Below are 12,103 nucleotides of genomic sequence, written 5' to 3'. Positions count from 1 at the left end.
AAATACTCTCATTTTTAGATATAGGACGGTTACGCCATTTACCTCCCTTCCTTTGTATGTCACCAAAGCAGCCAGTGGTTTGGCATAAAATCTGCTGTAGGAAAATCCCAGGCAGCCATACATACTGTTTGCCGTGAGCTTCAAAGCCTTCTGTCGAATATCATACTGCAGGCCACATAAGGACAAAAGACAAACAAAAGTATTTGTAGGTGCTTCAGCATTACATTAGATGCTTTCTAGCTCACCAATAAGAAGAGGAAACCCGCAATAACCCTGGAAAAAAGAACTCTTAACATAATCAACCCATCCTCCCAGATCCATGATTCCCTGACCTCCTAGAATCAAGTAAACACACTCCAAAGTTCCCAGAAGTCAGAAGGATGTTGCTCAGATACAGTTCTGCAGATGGACGTGCCTTGTATTTTGAGGCATACAGTGTTTTTGAATGGTTTCCTACCCACCAACTTAAAATAAGCACATGCATTTGCCCACAGCATCAAGTTTAAATCACTCCTAGATAATTTTCAAAGGTGAGACTGTCACTCAGAGGTTGCTGAGTGGAAAGAGATACCTGAAGGACAAGGTCTGGATTTAAATCTTGCTGTTTCATTAGCTGTTTGACTTGTCTTCTCCGCTCTACCAGTTTCCGGATCTCTCTGGGCAAAATGCCCATTTCCAGGCTTGGATCTGGCAGCTCAGGGATCTGTTCTTGTTCTCCATCCTGATGAACACACGATGAAAATTTCAGACAAATCAAAATTTCATGAAATGAATTCCCAAAATCATACACTGTGGGAGCTGACCCCGTGATCACATCTTGAAAAGCTACTTTCTTGTCTAAGTAAAGGTCAACAAAGTGTGGGTGGTAGAAGAAAAAGCTGAGAGGGCTGCAGAACAACTCAACATTGCCCTCTTCTCCTCCAATTCTCTCAGCCCATCATTCCCAGTACCTCCCCCGTCTAGTTATTGACAAATGTAGGTATCATTTAAAGAGATGAATTTTTACACATGCTCCTTTCCTCCCTTCAACAAGATTGGGGAGCAATATGTTTGGGGAAATTGTTCTTAAAATAAAAACACTGGGCTTCCCTGGTGGCACAGTGATTAAGAATCCACCTGCCAATGCAGGGGACACGGGTTCGAGCCCTGGTCCGGGAAGATCCCACATGTGCACGGGCAAAGCAACTAAGCCCGTGCGCCACAACTATTGAAGCCTGCGTGCCTAGAGCCTGTGTTCCACAACAAGAGAAGCCCCCACTTGCTGCAACCAGAGAAAAGCCCGTGCACAGCAACGAAGCCCCAACGCAGCCAAAAATAAAATAAATAAATTTATGAATAAATAAATAAAAACACTAAGAGAGATCTCTAAAATTTAAAAAAAGATAAAAAAGCAGCTAAACTACTGTTAAGTCCTGTGTACTAGCAAACAAAATGCTATAAAATTTTTTTAAACTATGGGGAATCATAGCAATTATTGTAAATGTTTTAGACTGAAAGATAAAAATATAAATACTAGGGGCCTCCCTGGTGGCGCAGTGGTTGGGAGTCTGCCTGCCGATGCAGGGGACACGGGTTCGTGCCCTGGTCTGGGAGGATCCCACGTGCCGCGGAGCGGCTGGGCCCGTGAGCCACAACTGCTGAGACTGCGCGTCTGGAGCCTGTGCTCCGCAACAAGAGGCCGCGATAGTGAGAGGCCGGCGCACTGCGATGAATAGTGGCCCCCACTTGCCGCAACTAGAGAAAGCCCTCGCACAGAAACAAAGACCCAACACAGCCAAAAATAAATTAATTAATTAATAAAAAAAAATGTAATTGATGAGTGAAGTCAGAGTATTTAAAAAAAATAAAATAAAAATAAATCCTAAATCAGCAGGTTTCTTTTAGGAATTTGGAGCCCATATTTTAATAGGCCACGACATTTCTAAAAATTAATACATGTATATTTCTTAGTATTTATGTAGTACCTTTTGTCTACAAATTGCTTTGCAATCAGTAAAACAGCAACATTTTAAGAAAGCAACCAGCAGTCTTCTTATATTAAAATTTACAGCAGGAAAATGCAGGGAAAGCATTAGACCATTTTTCTCAAGGCTCCATTAATTCTATTAACAGGCTGCCAAGAAAAGCCAGGCACATTTGCCCTTTCAAAGGTTCAAAATTAAAAATAAACCTCTTGGCTTAAAGTATGTCAAGTCAATGCCATTTGATAACCCAGTCTTTACAAAGTGTCTGATTTTATAAAGATCAATAACTTCAAATGAACAATCTCACAATAGTAAACAGGGACTATTATTGTTTTCCAATAGAGCAGATGATGACAGCAAACCTATTAAAGAGATCTTGGTACACATTCCAATTTATTTACAGCAACTATGGAGGTACAATAAAAAGTAAACGGAAAGGATCTGGAGTCAGGAAATTTACAGTCCAGGCCTGGCTCCACCAGCACTAGCTGTTCTCAAGACTTGAGGCACTGCACAGGAAAATGATATGGAACCCATAAACTGCTACATGTATAGTATTTTTTAGATGACCTCTAAGGTCCCTTCCAACTCTGAAATGTTTTCATATCCAAAATCCAAACTGGAAAGCTCAAATAAACAAACTGGTGGCGGGGGGCAGGGTTGGTGGGGGGGGGGGGTTGGCGCTGGATAATGATAATCATCCTAATACTGACACAGCAGCAGGACAAAGTCCAAAGAATATTATTAACCGAATGTATTCACTACCTTGTGGGGATGTCTACTCAATACCTACTCTGTAAAATTATCCTCTAGTCCCACAGAAGGGCCCATCCTCAGCAGACGTATTTGTACTGGGTGAACACACTCCTGTGGTCATGGCTCATGGATGAGTGTGTTCAACAACTTAGGCAAGCCTCTAAGATTCTCTCTTCTGGGAATATGGAATTGGGACTGAAAAACAGCCCCCAAGCATGTGGCTGGAACCAAAAGACATGTAAATTCAGGAGCTAGAGGGCAAACAGACGTCTTCTGCCCCATGTACAAAGAAGCAGAGAAAAACATACAGAGATAATAGGTTAATTTACATCTTTTACTGCTGGAGAACCAAATCTAATCAAATTCCCTACTGACAATCAATTGTATAAGCTTTATATACGAAGAACCACACATTAAGTTATTAAGCCCTACATAAAACTGTTGACTGAATGATCACTAGTTAAAATCCATGTGAGATAATTCAAAAAGATCCTTTTGAAGAGGATGTTTAATGAGTAGAATCATTAAGAAATGCTTTCATAGCCAAAATTTAAAAGCCTGAAAATAGCAAGTGTTTGGAGTAGAAGGGGAACAATTCACATACATGGCTGGTAAGAGTGCAAAACGGTATAACCACTTAGGAAAACAATTTGACAGTTTCTTATCAAGTTAAACATATACTGCCCATGCAACCCAGCAAATTCCCTCCCTAGGTATTTACCCCCCCCAAAATGAAAGCACACATCCACAAAAAGATCTGTACAAGAATGTTCACAGCAGTTTTATTAATAACAGCCCCAAACTGAAAACAATCCATATGCTCATCTCAGGGGAACAGGTAAGGGTGAAATACTTCTTAACAGTAAAAATGAAAGAACTACTAATACTGCAATAACATGGATTAATCTCAAAAACATTACATTGAACAAAAAAAGCCAGATACAAAACAGTACAGGGCTTCCCTGGTGGCGCAGTGGTTAAGAATCCACCTGCCAATGCAGGGGACATGGGTTCGAGCCCTGGCTGGGGAAGATCCCACATGCCGCGGAGCAACTAAGCCCGTGTGCCACAACTACTGAGCCTGTGCTCTAGAGCCCACGAGCCACAACTACTGAAGCCTGTGCGCCTAGAGCCCATGCTCCGCAACAAGAGAAGCCACCGCAATGAGAAGCCCACGCACCACAACGAAGAGTAGCCCCAGCTTTCCACAACTAGAGAAAAACTCGCTCGCAGCAACAAAGACCCAACGCAGTAAAAAATAAATAAAATAAAATAAATTAATTAAAAAGAGTACATACTGTATTATTCCATTAATATGAGTTCTCAAACAGGCAAAATTAAGCTATGGTAATCGAAGTCAGATCAATGACTGACTGATGGAAGAGGGGATTGACTATAAAAAGGCCAAGTGTGACATATCACAACTTACAGGATGAAGCTAAAGCACTGCTTATAAGGGAAATTTACAGTTGTAAATATCTAAATTAAAAGAGAAGACCTCAAATCAATAACCTAACCTTCCACCATAAGAAACTAGAAAAAGAAGGGCAAACCAAACCAAAGAAACCAAAAGGAAGTAATAAAAATTAGCACAGAAATAAATGAAATAGAGAACAGAAAAGCAATAGAGAAAAACCAAGGAAACCAAAGTTGCTTCTTTGAAAAGATCAACAGTGGACTTCTCTGGCAATCCAGGTGTTAAGAATCCACGCTTCCAGTGCGGGGGCGTGGGTTCGATTCCTGGTCAGGAAACTAAGATGCCACATGCCGTGACAAATAAGAACAATAAAATTTGGTTAGAACCCAGGGAATTGACCTTTAAAAAAACAAAACCACACAATTTATGGGAATTCCCTGGCAGTCCAGTGGTTAAGACCCCACGCTTCCACTGCAGGGGACGCAGGTTTGATCCCTGGTCAGGGAACTAAGATCCCACATGCTGGCGCAGCCAAAAAAAAAAAAAAAAAAAAAAAATCAACAAAATTGATAAACTTTTAGCTATTCTGCCAAAGAAAAAAGGTGACTCAAATTACTAAAATCAGGAATAAAAGGGGGGACCATCACTACTGACCTTAAAGAAATAACAGTGACTAAAAAGGAATACTATTTACAATTTTATGCCAACAAATTAGATAACCTACACAAAATGGACAAATTCCTAGAAAGATATAGACTCTACCAAAAGTGACCAAAGGAGAAATAGAAAATCTGAATAAACCTGTAACAAGAGACTGAATTAGCAATCAAAAAAAGTAAAGTCTAAGACCAGATAATTTCACCAGCAAAAGTTAAAGAAGAATTAAAGTGAATCCCTCACGAACTCTCCCAAAGAAACAGAAAAGGAGGGAATACTTCCCAACTCATTCTATGAGGCCAGTATTATCCTAAGACCAAAACCAGACAAAAACATAACAAGAAAAGACAACTACAGGACTTCCCTGGTGGCGCAGTGGTTAAGAATCCGCCTGCCAATGCAGGAGACACTGGTTCGAGCCCTGGTCCGGGAACATCCCACATGCCGCAGAGCAACTAAGCCCGTGTGCCACAACTACTGAGCCTCCCCGCTCTAGAGCCTGCAAGCCACAACTACTGAAGCTCACGTGTCTATAGCCCACGCTCTGCCACAAGAGAAGCCACTGCAATGAGAAGCCCGTGCACCACAACAAAGAGTAGCCCCCGCTCGCTGCAACTAGAGAAAGCCCGCACACAGCAATGAAGACCCAATGCAGCCAAAATTAAAAATAAATTAATTTAAGAGAAAGAAAAGACAGCTTACACACCAACAGCCCTTATGAATACAGAAAGAAACTCTTCAACAAAATACTACCGCATCAAATCCAGTGATATATAAAAAGCATTATCTACCAAAGCCAAGTGGGATTTATGTCAGGGACACAGGATGGCTCTACAATCAATATAACACATCCTATTAAAAGAATAAAGAACAAAAACCGTACAGTCAATAGACGCAGAAACAGTAGCTGACGGAATCCAAAACTCTTTCATGATAAAAAAAACACTCAACAAAATACTGATACTGATGATATACTGATATGGCCTCATACTGATAAAGGCCAGCTATGGAAAACCCACAGTTCACATCATATTTACTGGTGAAAGACTAGATGCTTTCCCCTAATGTCAGGAACAAGACAAGGGTGTCTACTCTTGCCACTTCTATTCAACTGTACTGGAGGTTCTAGCCAGGGCAGTTAAGCAAGAAAAAGAAATATAAGGCATCCAGATTGAAAAGAAAGAAATAAAACTATCTCTGTTCACAGACAACATGATCCTGTATATAGAAAATCCTAAGAAATCACAAACTATTACAACTAGTAAATGAGTTCAGCAAAGTTGCAGGATACAAGATCAATATACAAAAAATCAGTCATATTTCTATACACTTGCAATGAACAATCCAAAAATGAAATTAAGAAAACAATTCCATTTGCAATAGCACCCAAAATAATGAAATATTTAGGAATTAATTTAATAAAAGAAATGCAAGACTTGTACATTGAAAACTAGAAAACATATTTGAAACACATTAAAGACCTAAATAAATGGAAAGACTCGATTTTCATGGACTGGAAGACTTAACAATGTTAAGATGGCAATATTCCCCAAACTGATCCACAGATCTGATACAATCCCATCAAAATCCCAGCAGGCATTTTTGCATAAATTGACAATCTGATTTTAAAATAAACAAAATGTGAGATATATCCCTACAATGGAATATTCAGCAATAAAAAGGAATGAAGTACTAATACATACTACAACACGAATGAATCTTGAAAACAACATGCTAAATGAAATAAGCCAGACACAAAAGGTCACATATGACTCCATTTATATGAAATGTACAAAAATATACAAATCTAGAGGCAGAAGGATTAGTGGTTGCCTAGATCTGGAAGGGATGAAGGGATTGAGGGAGGTTACAGCTAAAAGGGATAGGGTATCTTTGGGGAATAATGAAAATGTCCTAAAATTGATTGTAGTGAGGTTTGCAAACTCTGCAAATAAACTACCAGCCATTAAATTGCACACTTTAGATGGGTGAATTGCAGAGTACATGAGTTACATCTCAATAAAGCTGTTAGATAAAAGACACAGAACCAGTCTGAGTCTCCTTCTACCCAACCCTCCCCCCTTTTTTGACCACTAAAAAAGGATATAGTGTTATCTTTTATGAGGAAAAACTAGAACACTGAGCCCTTTGGTTATCTTCCTTCTATAAGCACTACTTTTAATCTCAATATCCAGAGTTCCCAGTTGAATACAAACCTCTGTAACTTTCTGTGCCTCTGAAGCAACTCTTTGCACCGTTGTAAAACAAATGTTGAATTCCTGAATGATGGAAGGATACAAACTGTTGAAGTCCAGAAGCAAAATGAACTTATCATAAAAACCTGCAAGAAAAAAGCCCCGTTACAAAAAGTCTTTTAAAAAAGTAGATTTGGCAAAACGCCATATTAGAAGTAACATATTATGAAACGATATACTATCCAGAGCTGTGAGGTACACAAAAGGAAAAAAGGAGTCAACTACCACTCTGTAAAAATGACTTGGATTAGAGTGAAGAATCAGGTCACAAAAGGAAAGAAGAGACACTGTCTCGCCTTGAAATCCCAGCAGTCGCCAAAGTACGCCATTATTATAGGCAAACAGCTTCCCATATCAATTACTTTAGACAAGTACCATGTCCATTTCCAAAAAATGCTGTTAAATTCTCCTTCAAGAAAGCATTCCTTCCCACCTACCCTCCACACCCCCACTCCCCAAATGTTTCATGGGCTATACCAGTGAATGGTTATACATTTTTTTACAATCACACCTGCAGGGAATAAAAACAGGCAGCCCATTTACCTGTACACAAACTGCTAAGATGAGACAAGAGATGTACACATAAATGTCAGCAGTGGAACGATCCACCCTTTTCACTTGCAAAGGGTGAACAGAAAGCTACTATATTTCTCTAGGACATTTACAAAGAGTTATCTTCACCTTGAGAAGAAACTGAATAAAAATAAATGTCCACAATTAAGACAATAATAACAACAGCAAGCATATATTGATAGCTTACTCTGTGTCTGGTACTATTATTCCTTAAATCTCTGTGTGGTATTTTTCTTGCCATCATTTTAAAGAAGAGGAAACTGAGGCATACGCAGGCTAAAACAGGCAGCCCAAGCACATAGCCAGAATTCAAGGCCAGATCTATCTAACACCAAAGGATGAGTGATCTGTCTCATTACAACTCACAATAAAATTACTTTTGTCAAAAATGTCTCCTACTCAAGAGTTCAAGTTACTTGATAAAATTGACATTCATTCCTGCACAACAATGGGAATACAGTTAACAACACTACTCAACTACACTTAAAAATGGTTAAGATGATTTAAAAAATTTTTTTTAACCTTTTCTAGCTCTGTTTACCACAAAACATCTTATTTGCCATTCATGATTACAGGAAACAATTATTCTCTTCTTAAAGTTCAATTTGGTAGTTACTGCCTGTACTTTAACTTTGCTGTCCAACTGCACTGGCCCTCGCACGCTGGGCAGAGGCGGAGCCCAAGAGTAGATGGGAGGAGACAGAGGTGCTCCTACCACAGGACAAATAGGTTGGCAAACTGCACAGAGCAAATCCTCCAACCTACCCCCTTTTTGTACCACTCATGAGCTAAGAACAGTGTTTATATCTTTAAATGGTCGAAAAAAATTTTAAAAGACTATTTCAATGATATGTGAAAATTATACAAAATTAAAATTTCTATGTCCATAAATAAAGCTTTCTTGGAATACAGCAAAAAAAACCCCACAAAAGATTCACATTAATTCGATGTTAGACTGGCAAACAAGATTTTCGCATGAACATGAGAAAATAAGGTCATTATGAAACCTATTCGCTAACCTACAAAACATAACGCAGGCCTTCTCGTTTCTCAAGCCTGGCTCTGCATTAAGTTCCTTAGCATCAGGGGCAAACCGAGCCACTGCGTTGCCTTACCAACTTTGGGGTCCAATACCAAGCCTCCAGAATAAGCTGCCTTCTTACGTCCTTTTTTGTATTTATTGGTATCTCCATCAATGTCTTCATCTTCATCTCCCTAATATCAAATGGAAAGATAACTTCACCAGCCAGCAACTAATGGACCAATTTAGAAGGTTTATGATTCCCCCCCCACCCACCTTTCCAACTGCAGTACACAGTTCTATTTAACATTCTATCTAACATTACTTTTAGTTAGTGGTCCTACCTCTGAGGAAAGACAGTTATTGTAATATTTTCATAAATCCTAATGAATGCCAAGCATGGTAGTTACCGAAACAAACACTATATCTGAGTTGATAAGTATGCAAATTCTACTTTAAAATATTTCTGAATTCACAGAACTTCACATTTTAAAATCAATGGACAGGGCTTCCCTGGTGGTGCAGTGGTTAAGAATAGATCCGCCTGCCAATGCAGGGGACACGGGCTCGAGCCGTGGTCCAGGAAGATCCCACATGCCATGGAGCAACTAAGCCTGTGCACCACAACTTCCAGGCCTGCGCTCTAGAGCCCGTGAGCCACAAGTACAGAAGCCCACGCACCACAACTACTGAAGCTTGCACATCTAGAGCCCGTGCTCTGCAATAATATAAGCCACCGCAATGAGAAGCCCGTGCACCACAATGAAGAGTAGCTCCTGCTCACCGCAACTAGAGAAAGCCCACGTGCAGCAACAAAGACCCAACGCAGCCAATAATAAACACATAAATTAATTTAAAAAGATAAATAAATAAAATAAAATCAATGGACACTAAAAATTCAACTATTCATATTATGTAAAATTTGAGATTCTAAGAGTGCTCTTAAATTCATTACTCTAACATTCATGATGTAAAAACACAAAATATTTTATATAGATATTATCATTATTCTCATTATTAATATGGACACCTTAAAATAAGTACATCCATATAGTGAAAATTCTTTCCCAAGTAGTTTACTAATAGCCAACATTCAATACCTCAGCAGATGTCAAACTCCTATAAGTTAATACTTCCTTTACTAATTTTGATAATGTGCATAAAACAAGCAAATATAAGAACCTGGGTCATTTTAACATTAGACTCCCATTCTGAATCAATTACTATCAGTGCTGATAAAACAGTAGCTAAGTTTTACTTCCAATGCGATGGAGGCCACTTCAGAAACCTGATTGTAGTGACCTTAATCCTACTAGAATATAAAAATGAAACAACGCAACACAAAAATAAAGGCTTATGGGTTCAAGGAAATAAATGGTTCAACTTGCATCTAAGTTTGGGTAGGGCTAACGAGGCAAAACGCTTTCCAGGTATGGCCACCTATCAGAGAGGCCTAATGCCTCCCTCAAAGAATTTCGTATTTCACAAATAATTTTTATCTGTATAGAGAAATGTAAAGAAGGAAATGACCACACAAAACAACAAAACAAATGTGACACAGAGTCTAGAGTATACAGGGAATTAATTATTTGGGGAGCAGATACTATCACAGCAAAAAAAACCCAAAAAACAGCTATCTAGATAATAAAAGGGGGGGATAAGAAAAAGCAAAACACTATACAATTTTGGACCCACCGGTTTTTGCTGAGGCTTTCTGAAAATCTGCTTGTCAGGCACAATATAGTTGTTTTCATAAAATGCATGAAGCAACAAGAACTCATTACGCTCGGATCGTCCACCCATCAGCGTCCTAGACTATTAAATAGAAGTTTTTTTTAAAAAACTTGAGCTCAAAACCAGAATAAACAAAAGCAACTTCCAGTTGGCAGATTTAATCATAGCACCTCCTTCAAAAATCACTCATCATAACAAGGGCTGCTTTAAAAAAAAAAGGTGCTAAATTATTTCTAGCAGTTTCTTTAAGCACTATGGTTAAAATGAGACAAAGAGCTTAAAATACTGACAACTTGCGCTATTTCTTTACTTCCAAATGGACCATTCCACAAATCAGACACATCCAGATGTCAGAGATGGTCCTTATGTTCGTCCAAATTTCAACATACTGCACCTGGCTTTCCTCCCCTTCTCCCAAGCAGTTCTTCATTTTACAAAAGAAGCCCAGCTTTCAGAATACAGGTTACTTATTTTATAAGCATGCATTTAGACTCATTATCATATAACAACTACCCCCAGAAAACACTGGATCCAATAGGAAATGCTTTTTCCCCCTTTCTATGTTAAATTTACCATAATGTTCCCAGCGATGTTAGTGATCTGCAATGCTAATGGAAGAACATTTAGCTCACACATGATCTGCAAAATGAACCTGGCATCTTTCCAGGTGTGTTCCAACAGGTACAACAGACGAGAAGAGTCACTGTACAGAAAAGAAAGAATGAAACAGAATCAAGTAATTAAAAGAAACAATGATTATAATCAAAACTTCATAAACTATCACAAAAAATTTTTGGTATAAGTTAACTTCAGAGCAACAGCACCGCAGCTTTGGAAACAATTTAAAATAAGGTCAGTATGAAATTAGGAATTCATTCATACCATTGGTCCCAATCAATGCCCTTCTCTAAAATACACAAAAAAATCCCACAAAGATACAACCTGAAAACTCCCTAAATTTTTTCATTCATCCATCCATTAAATACGTATTACATACCCACTCCGTGCCAGGCATTGTTCTAGATGCTGGCTGTGACCAAAACAGACAAAAATTCCCGTCCTCATGGGGGAGACAGAATATAAATTAAAAATTTAATAGGTGATATGTTATATAACACTAAGCATTAAGAAGAAAAACTAAGAAGCAAAGGGAATATTAAGTGTCAGGAGCAGAGACAAATTTTAATTAGGGAACTGAGAAAGAGTTCACTGAGAACAAAAACTTGCAGGAGGTGAGAGAGCAATCCTTGTGGATGGGTTATCTCTGAGAGAACATTCCAGGCAGACAGAACAGCACATTCAAAGGCCCTGAGCTGAGCATAAATCTGGCAGTTCTAGTACCAAGAAGGAGGCCAATGGCTGCAACAGAGAGAATGATGGAGAAGAGTAGAAGGACAGAGCTAACGGCAGAGAGACCCATTGTATAGGACCTTGTAAATCGAAATAAGTACTTTGGTTTCTACTCTGCACGAAACAGAAAGTCACTAGGAGACTGTAAGCAGAGTGCCATATCTAACTTTAGCACGGTGACTCTGGTTCCTGGGTTGAGAACAGACAGCAAGGAGTCAAGGGCAAAAGCAAGGAGACCAGTGAGGAGGCTAATATAAGAAAGACCCAGGGCTTCCCTGGTGGTGCAGGGGTTGGGGGTCCGCCTGCCAATGCAGGGGACACGGGTTCGTGCCCCGGTCCGGGAGGATCCCACATGCCGCGGAGCGGCTGGGCCCGT

General features: G+C 39.3%; 1 protein-coding gene and 1 non-coding gene across 5 annotated transcripts in view; both read right to left on the bottom strand.

The window, feature by feature from the left end:
- POLA1 (DNA polymerase alpha 1, catalytic subunit) overlaps positions 1-12,103 on the bottom strand; it is a 305,604-nt gene that overhangs the window by 237,059 nt on the left and 56,442 nt on the right. For all 4 annotated transcript variants that reach the window (XM_033415099.2, XM_033415097.2, XM_033415101.2 and 1 more), the window contains exons 21-26: positions 10,951-11,080; positions 10,339-10,458; positions 8,738-8,837; positions 7,011-7,135; positions 572-721; positions 43-165 (exon numbers count right to left, since the gene is read on the bottom strand). In XM_033415099.2, the coding sequence (XP_033270990.1) occupies positions 43-165; positions 572-721; positions 7,011-7,135; positions 8,738-8,837; positions 10,339-10,458; positions 10,951-11,080 (748 nt within the window). The remainder of the gene's footprint in view (positions 1-42; positions 166-571; positions 722-7,010; positions 7,136-8,737; positions 8,838-10,338; positions 10,459-10,950; positions 11,081-12,103) is intronic.
- On the bottom strand, positions 7,634-7,763 carry LOC117198451 (small Cajal body-specific RNA 24). The gene has a single exon (XR_004479632.1). It is a non-coding gene; the product is annotated as a small Cajal body-specific RNA 24 (non-coding RNA).

This window comes from Orcinus orca, chromosome X (genome assembly GCF_937001465.1).
Source record: "Orcinus orca chromosome X, mOrcOrc1.1, whole genome shotgun sequence".
NCBI lineage: Eukaryota > Metazoa > Chordata > Mammalia > Artiodactyla > Delphinidae > Orcinus > Orcinus orca.
This window is presented reverse-complemented; position numbering and strand designations above follow the sequence as displayed.